At 34.3% G+C, this 21,562-nt stretch overlaps 1 protein-coding gene across 1 annotated transcript in view; it reads right to left on the bottom strand.

Annotated features, from left to right (window-relative positions):
• Positions 1-10: 10 nt before the first annotated feature.
• LOC133330786 (putative neural-cadherin 2) overlaps positions 11-21,562 on the bottom strand; it is a gene marked incomplete at both ends in the record, with an annotated part of 42,401 nt that continues 20,849 nt past the window's right edge. Inside the window, 3 exons of the mRNA XM_061539194.1 lie at positions 11-120; positions 5,808-5,978; positions 8,974-9,195. Of these exons, the coding sequence (XP_061395178.1) occupies positions 11-120; positions 5,808-5,978; positions 8,974-9,195 (503 nt within the window). The remainder of the gene's footprint in view (positions 121-5,807; positions 5,979-8,973; positions 9,196-21,562) is intronic.

A 21,562-nucleotide genomic window follows, 5' to 3' on the forward strand; every position in this document is an offset into this window, starting at 1 on the left:
TTAAGATTACGTATTGCTGTTTCAATTTTGTTTTTTCTTGCAGATATAATGCCGCCAAAGCATTGAAACGGGGACCCCACGTTTCTAAGTAATTAAAGTCTTGATTCTCATCGTCGGTGCCTAAAATAGAAGAAAGCAGGAAATTTGTTAGCAAAATAATTTGTTAATTGTAATTTTATCAAAAGTTAATAAATGATTTTTTTGTTTTTTAAGGCAAGGTTGCCTCTTAGGTGTCCATAAAATTATGTCTATGAATTTTAATGAAAGAGGAAATTGAAAGTGATTATATTCGGCTAATCGTTTCACATAAGAAGTAGAAAAGGTTGTGATTTTGCCTGTAAGTGGTGTAAAGGCCAAAAAGTTTTTAAACAAACAAACATACTGAGCGGAGCTGTATAGACGGATGGGGCCGACCATACGATACCCTACACAACTACCACATAACTCTATCTTTCTGCGGATTTTTATTCCGAGCCTGGGTAATATTTCGTGATATTTGCAACCTCTTGCCCGATTAGAGGTCAACAGAACCTCTTCCTTACACTGACATATATTCCGAATATTACTAATATTCAGTGCATCTCTTATAATTACTTGTTCAGATTCCCTTCACCATGAGTTGTGATGTTCGGCTAGTCGAAAAAAAAAACACAAACAAATTAAGTTTTCCAATTCTTCCCAAATTATTATCTGATCATCACCGACAATTGTAGGCGTTGTCCTTGACCACAACTGGATCCTCGTGGAACATTTCAAAGCGATCAGCGCTATATTTCCGCCCTCTAGTATGGTAGTGGGTTACTGAATAATATCTCACTATGTAAGCACCAATAAATATTTAAGTGTATCTCCCACATCCGAGTACACACAACAATATAATTGGTGCCAATTTAAAGGGCAATCACTCCTCTTGGATATATTATCAACTCCTCGGGTCTATGTCCTTCAGGGGCAAATATTAACCGATCTTTACCAAAAACAAAACTGTGGGCTGTATCGTGTTTACAAATTATAATGGACAGACGGACGGACACACATGTCTAGATCGACTCAGCTAGTCGAGATATGACGATCGGTTACAAACTTTTGGGGCTACACAAAGTTATTATACCCTGACAACATAGTTGCGTAGGGTATACATATCGTCGTTATGTTCGGTTTACATTTAAAATGCTTGTAATCGTTGGAGGACTTAGAGTTATGCCATGGTAACTTTTTGGCAGGAAGATTTAACACCCAATAAGAGCCAAATACCCAATAGTGTTGGCCAACAAATGCTACTATGGTCTAAGTAAGTAGTTTAGAAACAAGTCCACTTCTCGCCAGATCAAACTCACTCTCTACAAGACGTTAAGACTGTTGGTTGTTGTATGGCTCTGAAGCATGGGAACTTGCGCAAGTAGATGAGGCAGCTCTTGAAGTGTTTGAGAGAAAATTTCTTCGAAAGATCTACGGCCCTATCTGCGTTGACGGTGAATATCGCCGTCAAATGAACCCTGTACCATCTATTCTCGGACATCGACATAGTCATACGTACCGAGCTGCAGCGGCTACGGCTCTAAAGGTATAAAAAACGATAATGGTTAATGCTGAAGGGGAAGGCCAAGGCCAATTTGATGGAAAGATCAAGTGGACGAATTGGAAAAGCACAAGACCGACGCGCTTGGCAATTTTTGACTCGCTTAACTATTCATCAACGCCCAGACGAAATGGCTGAAGCTACAATCTTAAAATTTGCGGTGAGGGTCGGTCTTGGTCCAACGGTGTTAGATAAAGGCTGGGATTTTGGAAATACTTTTTGAGAACTTGAGCTGCAACGACTAAGTTGCCTAGGTCATGTTGTGAGAATGGATGAGGATGGCCCAGTTCAAAAGGCATATAAAAGCAAGCCAACTGATGGTTCACGCAGAAGAGGAAGGCCACGAATTCGATGCAAAGATCAAGTGAAAACAACATTTCAAAAAATGGGTTATAAAATTGGAACTGCGCACAAAATCGACGGGCCTGGAAATATATTTAGACTCGGCTTATTAAACAAATGTTCTGCCACAAGCCAGCAAAGTAAGTAAGATGCATTAACATATGGGAACCAAAAAAAAAAAAAAAAAAAATCCCCAAATAATGAATATTTGGGATAACCTTATATGGAAGCTATATAAAAACGTCGACTTATATACACCATTTTCAATACCAAAGATTCTAGGAGAAATAGAAATGCATGTGTACATTATAAAAGTACTATATTAATAATACCATCTATATCGTGATTTCGGACAGCCCTACGGACGAACATGGACATATATTAGTTTGGGGAAAAAGAAATCCATAATTATACCCTTCACCACACTGTGGTACAGGGTATTATGTCTTTGTGCATACGTTTGTAACAGGCAAAAATAGTCGAGATAGACCCATGGTTCCATTTGAGAATATGCACATAATCACTTTCTGAGTCGATTTATGCATGTCAGTTCGTCGGTCCGTCTGTCAATGTTAAATTGTTAACAAAGTACAGGTCGTATTTATGATCCGAATTGGATGAAATTTGTCACAGCTCATTTGCTTGGCCCAAGCACGAACCCCATTGCAATTGGGACCAATCGGTTAAGATTTAGATATAGCTCCCATATACATTTTCGTCCGATTTATTGTAAATGGTGTACCAAAGTCTCTATATATCTGTCGGTTTGCAGGAAAGTTGGCACAGCGTAATAAATAAGGTCTAGAATGATGTGTGCTAAGTTTCCTGAAAATCGGTTCAGATTTAGATATACCCCCAATATAGTTTTGCCAGATTTTAGGTAAATAGTAAACTAAAGTCCTTGGAAATCTGAATTAAGTGTAGAATGATGAGTGCAAAGTTTCGTGAAAATCGGTTTAGATTTCGATATAGCTCCCATATATATTTTCGTCCGATTTTATGTAATTGGTGCACCAATGTCCCTATATATCTTTCGATTTGCACGAATTTTGGTATATGGTACTGAATTATGTCTAGAATGATGTTGCTAAGCTTCGTGAAAAAATCCATAGCTAGGCCGATTGACACAACGTAGTGAAGTAATATAAATTAGTCTCTGGCAAGTTTCCCTGAAATCGGTTCAGATATATATATATATATATAACAAAAACGCGACGCCTGTTAGGATACATATGTAGCATATACCCAAAGTGGTGAAGGGTATCATATAGTCGTCCCCGTTCGATTTTACTACTTTCCTTACTGGTTTCTATATGAACTATATGATTTTATTAAACATGCTTCGCAATGTCCGATTTGGGCACCGTATTGTTGTATGATTTGTTGCCACTTTTAAAGTTAACTTCATAATGCCTCTCTCATAGAAGTCCAGCTCTTTATTTGCAAAAAAACTCTAGAAGTCGATTTTCTATATACCAATTTTTAATCATTAAAGAAATTTAGCAATACAAGAAGATGATGATAGTCGCTTGGCGCCAAGCCTGGACTGTATGGCGGATGCATTAAAAATTAAAAACTTCCCAATCAAGCTCCCGAAGTTTTTAGCGTGTTACTGTAGATGGGTGTGGCCTAGCGTTCTCCTGGTGCACCCGAACCTTTTCCTGTTGACCAATTCTGGCCGTTTCTAGTCAATTATAAATGGTTTAAAACAGTTTTATGGTCGATTTTTAGTTCCTGGGCGATTTCGAACAGTCGACTGCGGTCAACTTCGATCATTTCTCCGATTTTATCAACATTTTCGACGACTGGCCTATCTGTAAGAGGTGTATCTTTAACATTAAAAGTTCTTGAACGGAATCTACGAAACCAAAATTGCACATAATTGGCTGTTACAGTATCGGAACCACAAACACCATACACACTTGGATTGTATTTTCGTAAAAGGTACCGAATTTTCTCCTTGTTCGCTTCCATTGTTAACACCCTGTAACTCACAACTGAATGTACCAAACAAAAGACAGCAAATATTTTTTACCTCGAAATGTCACCCTTCCAACGAGCAGAAATCTGAAATTGTTTGATTGATACTTTACGAGAAATCTATCAGTACAGCCCACTGCCGAAAAAATAATGGATTTCTTTTTTCCCAACCAATATATTCGACCAATTTCGCATACTGGTGCACAGGAACATATGGTATTTTACAAGAAGTCTTTATATGAATAAACTGGAGGTTGTCTTTTATTATTTTGAGCTTTTTTTGGTATCCAATGTACCAATGCCCGTTGGATCCCACCTTGTGGTTTGCCCCCTCAAATGACCAATAATATTTAAATTAAAAAAAAGCTTGGCATGTCCATATATTTATTCCAATCATTTGCCCCAATTTTAAAAATTATAAATTAAAAAAAAAACTAGTGAGCGGAGCAGTATAGTCGGACGGGGCCAACCATATGATACCCTACACAACTACCACGAAAAGTAAACTTTCTGCGGTTCTATATTCTGAGCCTGGGCAATATTTTGTGATATTTGCACACTTTTTACTGATTATAGATCTTGAATATTGACCGATCATCATCTAAACAGCCGCTCTAAGTATTTGGTCATATCCCCTTCACCTTGTAAAATATGTGGTGTTCTGCATATAATAATTGCCTCTGGATCGACTAGAAAATCTGACAAAAATTACAGTTTTCGGTTCACTGAATGAAATCTCAACTTCACCGCAAACTATAGGCGTCGTCCTTGACCATAATCGGAACTTCATGTACAATTTCAAAGCGATCAGCGCGACATTTCCGTTCTCTAATAGAGTAATATCAATACTATGCACATAGTCACCTTGACCTAATTACGTATAAGTCCCACATCAGAGTATACACAACCATATAATTGGTATCAATTTAAAGGTCAACAAATCCTCGTGGATATACGATCAACTTTTCGTGTATATGTCCTTCAGGAGCAAGAATATACGCCCTAGAATAAACAGTTCGTAATTTTTCACACCGAAGTCTGGGTCCATTTGACCCGCTAAATATTGACCGATCTTTATGAAAACAGGCATGCTTATTCTTTTGCCCGACACCCCCCTCCATGTAAAATTTCACTATGTTCGGACCATAACTGCGGCCTCTGGAACGCCCAGAAAAACCGACTAAATATTAATTTACCAAAAACAATAGGGGTCTTCATTGACCAGAACCCATCCTACATGCCAAATTTCGTGAAGATTGGTCCATAACTGTGGCCTGTATCGTGTTTACAAATTATAATGGACAGACGGACGGACGGACACACATGTCTACATCGACTCAGCTATTTGAGATATACTTAAAAGTGGGTCTAGGACTAATATTTCGAAGGGTTACAAACTTTTGGGGCTGCACAAAGCTATAATACCCTGACAACAAGGTTGTGTAGGGTATAAAGATGCTTTAAAAAAATCAGTGCTTTGTCACATGTTTTATAATTTTTTTTCATATATTTAAGAAAAACTTTAACACATTTTTCATAAAATTAATTAAATTTACAATGTAATAACAGTGAACTTCATAATAATTTATTTTCCATAAAACCAGCAAACATCACCATCAACAAGGTCTTTTATAGCATAATCATAATAACAAAACCCACTGCTTATTAAGTATACTTTTCATCTTCGTTTTCTATGTAATGAAAGGGAAAACAACAATGTCGGATTTTTTTCTCACGAAATCATTGGAATACTTATACAAATGCACTGCTTGTTAAATGGCTAAAATTGCTATGACGTTCCATGGAACCCTTCATTCGCACCATGAAATCTCATAAAAATGCAGGTTTACATCTTTCAAGTTATGAGTGGAAAAAGTAGAGGAAAACAATAGCCAACTGCACTTACCTGATGCTAACGAACTTAAGGACTCCGCTATGCTCCCACTCCCCTCATAGGTAAAATTACGCAAATCATCGAAAGGTGGCGCATTGATGTCTTTATCACAACGTTTTTTGCGTTCCTCCATTAAAAACCCCACATTCAATTCCTGACCGGGCATCAATGTCACAACTGGATCTGGAAAGTAGGGCGAAATGCAAAAAACATAAAAAAACACATATACACACAATCAAAAATGGTAAAGTTAAATACGTAAACACTCCAATGCACACATACACACACATATATACATAGAGTATGTGTGAGAATATGCGAGGGTTGTTGATTATGAACGAGTAGAGGAGGGTCCGTTGTACGCGGTAAACAGAAATATTTTAAAAGTCACAAACAACTTGTTGTTCATAAATTGAATAACAAACAGTGGATTTTGTTCTTTATTTCAAGGTTTTTTTTTTTTTTTTTGAAACAAAAGAATTGCGATGCAAATAAAATCGCATGTTCTTGTAAATAAAATAAAATTAAGCTTTAAAACGAGGCAAATTTTAAGAAACATAAAAACCAACTCCTTTTATTGAATGTTTGGAGGAATCCCAAAGGAGTTTTCTACAGAAGGTAAATATATTTTCCTAACCTTCAGCAGAAGTCATCCCCATATCAGAACGAATGTTTTTTTCTTGGAAGATCTGAATATCTTCCTTCTTCTTCGCATATAGAAGAGCTGAAGGTCTTCTCATATAGAAGAGCTGAAGGTCTTCTCATATACAAGAGCTGAAAGTCTTCTCATATGGAAGAGCTAAAGGTCTTCTCATATAGAAGAGCTGAAGGTCTTCTCATATAGAAGAGCTGAAGGTCTTCTCATATAAGAGCTGAAGGTCTTCTCATATAGAAGAGCTAATGGTCTTCTCATATAGAAGAGCTAAAGGTCTTCTCATATAGAAGAGCTAAAGGTCTTCTCATATAGAAGAGCTAAAGGTCTTTTCATATCGAAGAGCTGAAGGTCTTCTCACTCATAGAAGAGCTGAAGGTCTTCCTCATAGAAGAGCTGAAGGTCTTCCTCATAGAAGAGCTGAAGGTCTTCCTCATAGAAGAGCTGAAGGTCTTCCTCATAGAAGAGCTGAAGGTCTTCCTCATAGAAGAGCTGAAGGTCTTCCTCATAGAAGAGCTGAAGGTCTTCCTCATAGAAGAGCTGAAGGTCTTCCTCATAGAAGAGCTGAAGGTCTTCCTCATAGAAGAGCTGAAGGTCTTCCTCATAGAAGAGCTGAAGGTCTTCCTCATAGAAGAGCTGAAGGTCTTCCTCATAGAAGAGCTCAAGGTCTTCCTCATAGAAGAGCTCAAGGTCTTCCTCATAGAAGAGCTGAAGGTCTTCCTCATAGAAGAGCTGAAGGTCTTCCTCATAGAGGAGAGGACTTCTTATGGAAGACAAGGAGATTTTCTTATGGAAGGCCAGGAGGTCTTCTTTAAGAAGACCAATATAGAAGACTAATAGAAGGCCAATAGGTCTTCCTGCAGAAGAACAATAGGTCTTTTTATGAAAGACAAGGAGTTCTTCTTATGGAACACCAGGAGGACTTCTCATGGAAGGCCAGTAGGTCCTTTTATAGGAGACCAGTAGGTATTCTCATAGAAGGCCACGATGCCTTATTATAGACTACCAGGAGGTTTTCTTTTATAAGAACAAAAGGACTTATTTTTAGTAGACCGGGAGGTCTTCATATAGAAGACCAGGAGCCAGCAGGTTTTCTTATATATAACCAGGAGATTCTTAAAGAAGAATAAGTTGTCTTGTTATGGTGGACCAGGAAATCATCTGTAGAATCTGTAGAAGGCCAGTGGCTATTTTCATAGAAGACCAGGAGGATTTCTTATGGAAGGCAGTAATTCCTCTTTTATTAGTAGCAGGTGTTCTTTTAGAAGACCAGGGGTCTGTTTACAGAATCCCAGGAGGCCTTCTTATAAAAGTATTCTTGTAGAATATCAGGAGGTCTTCTTATTGAATACCAGGTTGTCTTCTTATGGAGGATCAGGATATCTTTAGAGAAAACCATGAAACAAATAGGTCCTCTTATAGAGGACAAGTAGATCCTATGTTTTATTTATGACTAGTACGACTTCTTATAGAAGACCAGGATTAAGAACCGTCTTCTTAAAAAAACACCCGGAGCTCTTGTTTTAAAAGACCAGTAGGTCTTGTAAAATTCCATGAAATATTTTATGGAAGTCCTGGAGGTATCCTTATTTAATACCAGAATGTCCTAAATCCCAAATTACAGCCCATTGAGGAATGAAATTCAGCTATAAGCTTTAAGCCCTTGTTATGGGGTTCTATTTGCAGACATGTGTCTATATTGAGATTTTTTTCAAAAATAAGTTTTGTACCCACTAAGAACCTCGACTAACAAATTATAGTCTATTGGATTGAAAAATATGGATGGGATCATCACAGAACCTAAAACTTGGCGGGACTTTTATATACGGGATGGGACGGACATACATTAATACTCTTAGGAAATTTGATATTCGAAATGGGAAATATGGATCCATGTTTTGGTATACCTCCATAGAACGGTTTCACGACATGTTCTGTATCATTTTCTCACCGAAGTTACAGTAATATGGCATTCCAGGTTTGCGGAGTTTCAAAAATATATATTTGTTAATATCTCCACAGATTTTGATATTATACATAAGATCCACATTGTGCAGGGTATAAATGTTCCGTAGGTTGAACTTATCAATGTCTTTACTTTTTACAAATATAATTTTCCACTAGTACCACTGTCCTACTTCGGCATCAGGTAAACACAAATTGAATTGTGGCAATAACAGGTTTGGGGTAGTGGCGGGACAGCAAATAAAATCCGCTTTTTAATATTTTACGTGCCTTTTTAAGATATAAACGTTAACTTCTCCTTTTTGTAAACATCAGCAACAATCTGGTAAAGCAAATATACAAATATACACATTCTAACAGAAATGTCAATAACAAAATACAAATAAACAACTTAGTTACCCATACTCGCACACATATACACACAACTCTGCAGAGGAGTCTGCCGCCCAATCTATCTCGAACACACACTCTCAAATATATACAACAATAAACAGCACATACCTATTGCCTCTCTATATACACCTACATACACACACACAGACAAATAGAAATTATACTCACATATTATTGGCACCTTGCAGGCAGCTATATCCGGTGGCATTGTACCACCCTGTCCGATCGGTATCTGCAGCGGTGTTATATCAAACGCTGTCATATCATCCTCGCCGCCACCCTCATCGTCGTAACTAATCACGGTTTCACGTACATCTTTTTCTGGGCCGTTACGTTTTTTATTTGTCGTTTTACGTTTACGATTGTAGAGAACGAAGATAAGTGCTAAAACTGTAACAGAAAAAAGAAGAAAGAAAAAAGAAACAAAAATGAATGAAGGAATGAAAGGAAGAATGGACGAGCAGAGTAGAGTGTTAGCCAACATGTTGTCGTTTTGTGTCCACAGAAAAAAAAGAAAACAACGAGAAGAAAAGCCCAAAGGATGTGAGTGCCAACAGATATGGCTGGCAATGGATATCTGTTGGTGTCCCATTGCTAACGGCTAACAATTGTCAACTGCTGACTCGGTTGTGTCATCTTCATTGTGCCTTGGCAAAATTCTTAATTGTTTTATGGTTCAAATGTGAGTAAGTGTTCTATAACCAAAAAATCTTTTTTTTGCCATAAATCAAATAGCAAAAATATGTGTGTGTGTCTATGTGTTTTTTTATTAAAATACCTAATGAGTTCGTTAGCCAACGAAAATTCAATAATAGCTGCCAACACGCGGGACAACATCATTATTGTTACCCAAAGATTTTATCATTTAATAGCATTTTGTCTGCCATAAACGTTTTAGAATTTACAGAAAAAAATAATGAAAAATCCAAATTCATGGTAAATTGAAATTCGTAGACTTTTGCACTTAGATTTGTGTGGGATTTTTGAATTGTTGGCGGGATTTTTCTTGTGACCTTTTTTATTTATAATCCATTTTTTTTTCGTTTAATTTCAACAAACATATTACAATGGAGCAGATTTATGGGTGGTAATACTGTTTCGTATTCCAAATAATATTTCAATGTCATGTTGTGCTGGAATGTTATGAAAATCATAATTCAGCAGATATATAATTCATATATGAATTTTATTTTTTTTATTATATTGAGTTCATAATTCTACGGTCTGAATATTGTGAATGTAAATAAAAGTTGAAGATTTGTATTGAAAATCTGTCTGACACGACTTAATTTGTTGCGTTTTATATTTTGACATTAATTTACTTATGGATTTTTTTCTTAAAAAACACTAAGGAAAGATTAAAATTGAGTCGGGGCCAACCATATGTTACCCAGTATTGGTATATACAAGAGATGCTCCTAGGATTATTATTGTTAGGTACTGTAAGATATATTTCAATAAAAACCAAGTATAACATACGTCCTCATCTAAAAATTTTGGTCGAATATGTACAATAACCTGTCGATAAAATAAACGTGGAACCATCATCATGGGGGAACACTGACTTGAAATCGGCCAAAATTTAATATTAATTTTGGGAAAAAGAAATCCACTATTTATATATGAATTATAGGACTTTATTTAACATGCTTCAGAATGTCCGATTTGGGCGATTTGGGGTATGATTTGTTGCCATTTTAAACGTAACTTTATAATACCTCTCTCATTGAAGTCCTGCTCCCTATTTGCAAAAAAAATCTAGTAGTCGATTTTCACAATCCTCCCTAGATAACAATTTTTTATCATTAAAGAAATTTTGCAATGCAAGAAGAATATGATAATCGCTTGGTGCCAAACCCAGACTGTATGGCGGATGCATTAAAACTTCCCAAACAAGTACCCCAAATTTCTGGCGAGTCACTGTAGGTGTGTGTTGCCTGGCGTTGTCCTGATGGAACACGACACCTTTCCTTTTGGCCAATTCTTTGTTTTGTGTAAATTATTTAAAACAGTTTTATGGTCGATTTCTAGCTCCTGGACGATGTTATGACTCTCAACATACCGGCCAACTTCGATAATTTCACCGACATTTTCGACGACAGGGCTACCTGTGAGAGGTATATTTTTAGCATCAAAAATTCCTGAACGGAATCTACGAAACGAAAATTGGACATAATTAGCTGTTACAGTATCGAAACCATAAACACCATTCACAATTTTAGCCGTTTGGCATGCATTTTACCTTTGTCAAAGAAAAACTGTAAAATGTACCGAATTTTCTCTTTGTTCACTTCCATTTTTACCACCCCGTAACTCACAACTGAATGAAACAAACTAAAAACCGCAAACTAATTGTTTTTACTACGAAATGTTACCCTTCCAACGAGCATAAATCTGAAGTTATAGTCCTAATATAATTAATTCACAGGTTGGGTTATACTAATTTCAGTACGTTTTGTTCTTTCAATCATATATTGGTTCCTTGGTGTGTCAATTACTTAAAATCAATCGATCTATGCAATATTAGAACTTTGGTGCATTATTTACATTAAATCTGACGGAAATATATATATATATATATCTTAATCTGAACCGATTTTCACGAAACTCAGCACACATCATTCCAGGAAACTTGGCATAAAGCACTCTAGGCTCTATTAAGTACGTTATGCCAAATTTCGTGCAAATTGAAATATATATAGGCACTTTGGTGCATCACTTACATAAAATCGGACGAAACTATATATGGGAGCTATATCTAAATCTGGACCGATTTTCACGAAACTTGGCAGACATCACTCTAAGCTCAATTAAGTACGTCATGCCAAATTTCTTGCAAATCGAACGATATAAAGGGACTTTGGTGCACCATTTACATAAAATCGGACGAAACTATATATGGGAGCTATATCTTAATCTGGACCGATTTTTACGAAACTTGGCAGACATTATTCTAGGCTTAATTCATTACGCTGTGCCAAATTTCGTGCAAATCGAACGATATATAGGGACTTTGGTGCACCATTTACCTTAAATCGGACGAAAATATATATGGGAGCTATATCTAAATCTGAACCGATTTTTCTCAATTTCAATAGGGTTCGTCCCTGGGCCAAATAAGTGAACTGTGCCAAATTTCATCCAAATCGGATCATAAATGCGACCTGTACTTTGTTCACAAAAATACATGGACGGACGGACGGACATGCGTATATCGACTATGGGTCTATCTCGATTCCTTTTGCCTGTTACAAACATATGCACAAAGACATAATACCCTGTACCACAGTGTGGTGAAGGGAATAAACATGCTACAAAATAGGGAAGGTCTTCACACCTTGGATGTGTCCTAGTTCATATCAAAGTTATGTAGATCCAGGATAAAGTTATAAAATATGGTTCCCATTTAGTAACTAACGAATTATGAAACTTTTCGAGTAATAAAAAAATATTGTTTAAAAAATCCTCGCCTTGAAATGGTCTTTGAAAAAATATTGTTTAAAAAATCCACGCCTTGAAATGGTCTTTGAAAAAATATTGTTTAAAACATCCACGCCTTGAAATGGTCTTTTCAAAAATATTGTTTAAAAATTCACGCTTTTTGTAGGCCTTAAAGAATCCTCGCTTTTTATAGGGCTTGAAAAAATATTCTTCATAAACTTCAAACCTGTGATAGTCATTAAAAAATCTACGCCTTTTATACTCCTTGAAAAAATCTAAAGTGTACTTAATTGTCTGTCTAAGGACTTCATTTCAGCTGACCTCCCCCGTTCCGCTGTGTTCACATATTAAAATAAGTACCACTTGTACAAAACACATAATCCATATCACCATGATCCATTATTGCACAAAGTTTAATTATGTTTGATCTTTTATTGTTTAATTCTAACAGGTACTCACTTTGTTTGATATGAACAACTTATCTACAGACCGACCGACCTATCTATTTATTTGTTTTGTACTTTTGCAATTGTCGTGAATGAAGTTTATTTTTCTATGCAGTTGACCTGATTGTTTGTTTTTGTTGCTGTTGTGTGGCTGGTTTACCTTGCAGCCTTTTGAAGTTTGTTCGTGTTCGTTTTGTTAATGCTAGACCTGGATAAAGTTTAACATCTATTAAAAAATGGGTTTTGTTTTTCTAATTTTAAACTTAGTTTGTTGTTGAGTTTTTTAAAGCTAACACTATTATATTGTTTGGGCTAGCTATAGTGTTGTTTGAAGTTTTTATTGTTCTAGTCGTTGTTGTTGTAGTTGGCCTTAAGTGAAATTCTTAAAGTGTCAATATGCTAGATATATACACTCGAGAAAAAAACGAAAATAAATATAACACGATATGAATAACTTCATGGAAAACTAAAACAAACAAGTAAAATCGTTTTTATATTCGTCCGCGCCAAACTATAATTAGGAAGTTTTAACATCTAAATATAAACTAGAGCCAATACGGATGAAAAATGTGCCGGGAATACCGAACTATTATATGGGGCACATAATGAAACTAAGGTTAATATTAATAGGTTCTTGGTAGAATTTTTTCTATGAAAGTTCAAAATACTGAATTACGAATTTGTTTGCACAATTGTTTGAAACTCTGCCAAAATATCGAAATTTTAGAGGGCAACCGTGAATAGTGGGCCAACACAAAAAACTAGCACGAGTTATTCAATGATATTTTTAAATATTAAATTATAGCCAATTCGGTAAAAAAAACTTGCCCAACATATTCACATCATAAGAGTTGTGGAAATGCATGGGCAATACTCTATCTTAAATAGTGAGACTTCTATTGTGATTTCAACGAACATACAGGGACATGGTTCATTAAAACAATTCTTTAATAGTCCTCGCTTCAAATAAACTCTGAAAAACAATTTTCTAAAATAATACGCTTCTTGGAGGCCCCGAGAAATTTTATTTAAAAAACACGTCAAAAACCATCACAAAAGCCACCCTTTATATAGTTCTTGAAATAATATTGCTTATGAAATCTACGAATCCTACGAGTCCTTGAAAAAACTATTCCTTATAAATCAACGCATGTTGTAGTCCTTGGAAAAATCTTTCTTATAAAATCTACACAAGTAATAGTACATTGAAAAATGCTTTTTATAAAATATCCTTATGAAGTCCACAAGTCCTTGAAAAGATATTGCTTTACAAATCCAACCCTATTGATGTCCTTGAAAAATATTGCTTTACAAAATCCACGCCTCGTATGGATGGTCCTTGAAAAATATTGCTTTACAAAATCCACGCCTCGTATGGATGGTCCTTGAAAAATATTGCTTTACAAATCCAACCCTATTGATGTCCTTGAAAAATATTGCTTTAAAAGTCCACGACTAGTGAAATCTTAGAAAAACTATTCTTTTATAAATCCACGCCTATTGAAGTCCTGGAAAAAATATTCTTTAAGAAATGCCCGCCTATTGAAGTCCTTGAAAAAATATTACTTTAAAAATCCACCCCTATTGATGCCCTTAAAAAATATTGCTTTAAAAATCCACCCCTATCGATGTCCTTAAAAAATATTGCTTTAAAAGTCCACGCCTAGTGAAGTCCTTGAACAAATATTTTTTACGAAATCCAATCCTATTTAAGTCCTTGAAAAGATATTGCCTTAAAAATCGACGCCTATTCAAGTTCTTGGAAAAATATTGCTTTAAAAATCCACGCCTAATGAAGTCCGTGAAAAAGTATAGTTTGTGAAATCCACGCCTATTGAAGTCCTTGGGTTGGTATTTAAAAAAATATTCATTTACATAATCCACGCCTATTGAAGTCCTTGAAAAAATATTATTTTAAAAATATCCACTCCTCTTCTAAAATATTTTTTAAAAAATTAACGTCTTGTATCGTCCTCTTCAGAAATATTCCTTACAAGATCCATACATCTTCAAAAATATTCTTTGAAAAATCCAATCCTTTTCAAATATATTTAAAATTTATTTAAAAAGCTCCCCTATATTTTTCTTGAAAAAAATATTTTTTACATACACGCCTCTTTCAGTCTATGAAAAATTATCCCTTTACTAATTCAAGCCTCTTATAGTCCTGGAAAAAATAACATTTTAAAAATCCAAGCTTGTTATAGTCCCTAAAAATATTTTTAAAAATCCACACTTATTATATAATCCGTGAAAGAAAGTCGCTTTAAAAATGAACGCCTCCTTGAAAAAATATTCCTTTTAAAACCCGCCCTCGTTATAGTCCTTGAACAAATATTATCTTATCTTATCTTATCTTATCTTTTAAATCCACTCATCTTATAGCTCTTTTAAAATATGCCTTTTAAATTCCCATCTTAAATAGTTTTTGGAAAAAACCAATTCTCTAAAGAAGCCGCACCTCTGACAGTCCTTCAAAATATTTTTATTAATATGAACTTTACTGATAGTCCTTGGAAAATAGTCTTTAAAAATCCACTCCTCTGATAGTCTTTGATTAATAATAATTTTCTTTAATATCCACCACTTTGAATGTCTTTGAAAAATATTCTCCATTAAAAAAGTATAAAATTTTCACTCATTTTGTAAAATTCCTCATCGTTTTAAAAGCCTTCAGACATTTTTAATTTGAGTGTATTTGGTATTTAGCCACAAAGTGCTTTTTAATTCCTCAAGCATTTCCTCAGCTTTTGGATTCATTCATTCACTTATTCAGACATTTATTCATTCATTCCTGTCTTAAGATGATTTCATGAGCAACTTTTGTGTATATGTATGTGTTTGAGTGTGTCTCGTCGTTGAAGCCTTTTTGTATTATTATTTGTTTTGGCATTTATTATTTTTAAAAAAAAAAAAAAAAAAAGAAAAAAAACTTCAAAATTATTTTTAGAAGTTTTAGTGCTTTTAATTGTCACCAACAATAGCAAAAATAAACACAAAACACGACATGTCCTTGTAGCTGCATCTAACAAAGAACTATTTCTCATTGTAATGACAAAAGTTTTAAGAGGTTTTTAAGTAGTCGTCCTTTCACAAAATCTGACAAAGATTTGGAGTATTTATTATGCTTGTAGATGCAAAATATAAATTGCATGAAGTAGACTTGAATGTGGTTGTTGGTGTTGTTGGTTTTTTGTTTGAGTTGAGTGTAAACAAATTTGTCATTGCTGGATTAGCAAGTGTTTGTTGTTGTTGTTGGTATTCAAATTCAATAAAAACAATTCTCTTAATATATTGTAATTAATTTATATAAATTCTTTTTCCATTATTTATCATTTTTTTGCTATTGAGGTTTTTTTGTTTAAATTGCAGACGGAAAACAGTGCTGCCTGTTGTTCAACACAATCAAATGATAATCCTCTTAACAAACAGTGAACATACATTTGCAAATATGTATTGGTATTATTGGTATATTGGCCATTTAATGGCTAAATTTCAATTGGCTGGATTTAAGCTTAGCAACATCATTCTAGACTTAATTCAGAATCCTATAACAAAATTCGTGCAAATCGAAAGATATAGGGACATTGGTGCAGCAATTACATAAAATCGGACGAAAAAATATATAGAAACTACATTTAATTCTGAACCAATTTTCACGAAACTTAGCACACGCCATTCTAGACTTAAGTCAGTACGCTATGACAAATTTTGTGTAAATAGAATGATTTTCACAGATTTTGGTGCATCAATTACCTTAAATCGGACGAAGCTATATGGGAGCTATATCTAAATCTGAACCGATTTTCACGAAACTGTGCACACATCATTTAGACCATATTTCAGTACACTATGCCAAATTTAGTGCAAATCGAAATATATATAAGGTGTTTTATGCAACATTTACCTTAAATCGGATGAAAATATATATGGGAGCTATATCTAAATCTGAACCGATTTTCACGAAACTGTGCACACATCATTCTGGACCTAATTCAGTACACTATGCCAAATTTCGTGCAAATCGAAAGATATATAGGGACATTGGTACATCATTTACTTAAATCGGGCGAAACTATATACTGGAGCTGTATCTAAATCTGAACCTATTTTCACGAAAATTTGAACACATCGTTTTGGACTTAATTCAGTACACTATGCCAAATTTCGTGCAAATCGAAAGATCTATAGGGTATTTTATGTAACGATTATCTAAATCGGATGAAAATATATATGGGAGCTATATCTAAATCTGAACCAATTTTCACGAAACTTAACACACAACATTCTAGAGCTTATTCATTGCGCTGAGCCAAATTTCGCGCAAATCGAAAGATATATAGGGACTTTAATGGACTATTTACCTAAAATCGGACGAAACTATATACGGGAGCTATATCTACATCTGAACCGATTTTCACGAAACTTTGCACACATCATTTTGGACTGAATTCAGTACGCTGTGCCAAATTTCGTGCAAATCGAAGGATATATAGGTACTTTGGTACACCATTTACCTTAAATCGGAGGAAGCTATATATGGGAGCTGTATCTAAATCTGAACCAATTTTCACGAAACTTAACACACATCATTCTAGACTTAATTCAGTACGCTGTGCCAAATTTTGTTCAAATCGGAGGATATATAGTGACTTTGATACACAATTTACCTTAAATCGGACGAAGCTATATATGGGAGCTATTTCTAAATCTGAACCGATTTTTCCCAATTTCAATAGGGTTCGCCCTTGGGCCAAATAAATGAGCTATGCCAAATTTCATCCAATTCGAATCATAAATGCGGCCTGTACTTGGTTTACAATTTAACATGGACAGACAGAAGGCGAACGGACATACATAAATCGACTCAGAAAGTGATTCTTTGTATATTCTCATAAGAAACCATGGGTCCATCTGGATTATTTTTGTCTGTTACATACATATGCACATAGACATAATACCCTGTACAACAGTGTGGGTATAAAAAGCGCTTGAAATGCATTCCTCAAAAGTCGGTGGCTAATGGCGCCTGAAAAAAAAATCCACGCCTTGTATTGGTCCTTGAAAAAATATTATTTTATAAATCCACGCCTTGTATTGGTCCTTGAAAAAATATTATTTTATAAATCCACGCCTTGTATTGGTCCTTGAAAAAATATTATTTTATAAATCCACGCCTTGTATTGGTCCTTGAAAAAATATTATTTTATAAATCCACGCCTTGTATTGGTCCTTGAAAAAATATTATTTTATAAATCCACGCCTTGTATTGGTCCTTGAAAAAATATTATTTTATAAATCCACGCCTTGTATTGGTCCTTGAAAAAATATTATTTTATAAATTTATAAAAATATTATTTTATAAATCCACGCCTTGTATTGGTCCTTGAAAAAATATTATTTTATAAATCCACGCCTTGTATTGGTCCTTGAAAAAATATTATTTTATAAATCCACGCCTTGTATTGGTCCTTGAAAAAATATTATTTTATAAATCCACGCCTTGTATTGGTCCTTGAAAAAATATTATTTTATAAATCCACGCCTTGTATGGTCCTTGAAAAAATATTATTTTATAAATCCACGCCTCAGTTGGCCCTTGAAAAATATTCTTTTATAAATCCACGCCTCAGTTGGGCCTTGAAAAATATTCTTTTATAAATCCACGCCTCAGTTGGCCCTTGAAAAATATTATTTTATAAATCCACGCCTTGTTGGGCCTAGAAAAAATATTCTTTTATAAATCCACGCCTTGTATTGGTCCTTGAAAAAATATTCTTTTATAAATCCACGCCTTGTATTGGTCCTTGAAAAAATATTCTTTAATAAATCCACGCCGTGTATTGGTGCTTAAAAAATGTTTTTTATCACTGAAAAAAAATATTTTTTTTAAAAATTAAATCAAAAATCTTCTTTAATTAGCTCCCAATGATTTAAAGTTTAATAATTACTTTTTTTTTTGTTATAACCCACAATTTTTTATATTTTCCCTGCCCTCCACATACCCCATTCCACCATTAAAAAAAAACAGATTTGTATACATTAATGTGTATTTAGGTGAATGACAGTAAATGTTGTTTCCCGCTTTTCCATTCATTCATTCGATCGATCGTTCATTCAATCGCTCATTGATAATTTCAATTGCAGATATACAACATATATTTTTCTTATGGACCAAAGGGGATTTTAAACGATTTTAATTAGACTAAAAGCTCTGAGGTTTTCCAGCTTTTGTTGTCAGCACTTTGGGCTGATGCTGCTACCCTCCTGCTGCTACTGCATTTAGTTTTCAGCTTCTATCAGATAAATATCAAGTGTTAATGATGGAAAATGGAAGGCTGCTACATGGCAGACTGGCTGCTGTTCCTCCATCCCTCTTCGGTTACTGCTGTTGATTATGTATGGCTGTGATAGGTGGGGGTGGATGGTGATGGTACAAAATGTCGATTGGTTGGTAAATGTTGTAAAGTAAATAGCGGAATGAATAAATATATTCGAATGAATGGATGACTGCCTGAATGAATACATGAAGAACTACATAAACGAATAAATGACTGAATGAATAAATAAATATAAACGCCTGAACCACAACCAATGAACGACAAACACCAGCACATTCACACACACACACACACAGCGACGCATTGGCATGACATGAGAATGTGCCTGAAATAATGCCAGACCATTAAAATGTAATGAGTGTTGGTGACATCAACAAGTTTTCTCTTTTGTTGTTGTTGTTTTGTTCATGTTAATAAAAAACTGAATGCAATTTAATAATGTTAAGTATGGAAAACATTCACTCATTTAATGTTGAAATATTCAATCGATGTCTGTTTTGGTTTAAACAAATTTTCGGTTTGGGGGTGGCGTATACTTATTATTTCATTAGTAAAAGCAAAGCCAATAATATGGTGTATACGCTACCACGACCTACGGCCTGTGGCTACCTTTTTCGAAGGCCTTCCAAATTGTGTTTATTTTATAAGTAATTAATATACAGTAATAAATTTATTATAGTGTAATTTATTATAGTGTAACCGGGGGGAAGAGGAGAAAAAAACATTAAAAAAATTCAATTGGGCATTCCAGGCAATATTTTTTTCAGGTCTTCGATTTTTTAAAGAATTTTTTTCAGGGACCACAACAAGGCGTGGATTTATTAAAGAATATTTTTTCAAGGTCTATAAAAGGCGTGGATTTATTAAAGAATATTTTTTCAAGGTCTATAAAAGGCGTGGATTTATTAAAGAATATTTTTTCAAGGTCTATAAAAGGCGTGGATTTATTAAAGAATATTTTTTCAAGGATTCACACAAGGCGTGGATTTTTTAAAGAATATTTTTTCAAGGATTCACACAAGGCGTGGATTTTTTAAAGAATATTTTTTCAAGGTCTCAACAAGGCGTGGATTTTTTAAAGAATATTTTTTCAAGGATTCTATAAAAGGCGTGGATTTATAAAAGAATATTTTTCAAGGCCAACTGAGGCGTGGATTTATTAAATAATATTTTTTCAAGGTCTATAAAAGGCGTGGATTTATTAAAGAATATTTTTTCAACGACTATAAGAGGCGTGGATTTATTAAAAAATATTTTTTCAAGGTCCAACTGATGCGTGGATTTATTAAAGAATATTTTTTCCAGGTCTATAAAAGGCGTGGATTTATTAACGAATACTTTTTTAAGGTCTATAAAAGGCGTGGATTTTTTAAAGAATATTTTTTCAAGGACTCACACAAGGCGTGGATTTTTTAAAGAATATTTTTTCAAGGACTCACACAAGGCGTGGATTTTTTAAAGAATATTTTTTCAAGGACTCACACAAGGCGTGGATTTTTAAAGAATATTTTTTTAAGGACTCACACAAGGCGTGGATTTTTAAAGAATATTTTTTAAGGACTCACACAAGGCGTGGATTTTTTAAAGAATATTTTTTCAAGGACTCACACAGGGCGTGGATTTTTTAAAGAATATTTTTTCAAGGACTCACACAAGGCGTGGATTTTTTTTAAAGAATATTTTTTCAAGGACTCACACAAGGCGTGGATTTTTTAAAGAATATTTTTTCAAGGACTATAAAAGGCGTGGATTTATTAAAGAATATTTTTTCATGGACTATAAAAGGCGTGGATTTATTAAAGAATATTTTTTCAAGGACTATAAAAGGCGTGGATTTATTAAAGAATATTTTTTCAAGGTCTATAAAAGGCGTGGATTTATTAAAGAATATTTTTTCAAGGTCTATAAAAGGCGTGGATTTATTAAAGAATATTTTTTCAAGGTCCAAACAAGGCGTGGATTTATTAAATAATATTTTTTCAAGGTCCGAAAAAGGCGTGGTTTGATTAAAGAATATTTTTTCAAGGTCCAAACAAGGCGTGGATTTATTAAAGAATATTTTTTTTCAAGGACTATACAAGGCGTGGATTTATTAAAGGATACTTTTTTCAAGGGCCGTAAAAGGCGTGGATTTATTAAAGGATACTTTTTTCAAGGGCCATAAAAGGCGTGGATTTATTAAAGAATACTTTTTTCAAGGGCCATAAAAGGCGTGGATTTATTAAAGAATATTTTTCAAGGGCCATAAAAGGCGTGGATTTATTAAAGAATATTTGTTTAAGGTCTATAAAAGGCGTGGATTTTTTAAAGAATATTTTTTCAAGGACTCACACAAGGCGTGGATTTTTTAAAGAATATTTTTTCAAGGACTCACACAAGGCGTGGATTTTTTAAAGAATATTTTTTCAAGGACTCACACAAGGCGTGGATTTTTAAAGAATATTTTTTTTCACACAAGGCGTGGATTTTTAAAGAATATTTTTTAAGGACTCACACAAGGCGTGGATTTTTTAAAGAATATTTTTTTCA

The sequence above is a fragment of the Musca vetustissima genome, unplaced genomic scaffold (genome assembly GCF_032173495.1).
Source record: "Musca vetustissima isolate MV318-11 ecotype Yass unplaced genomic scaffold, APGP_CSIRO_Mvet_v1 utg207238, whole genome shotgun sequence".
In the NCBI taxonomy this organism is placed as follows: domain Eukaryota; kingdom Metazoa; phylum Arthropoda; class Insecta; order Diptera; family Muscidae; genus Musca; species Musca vetustissima.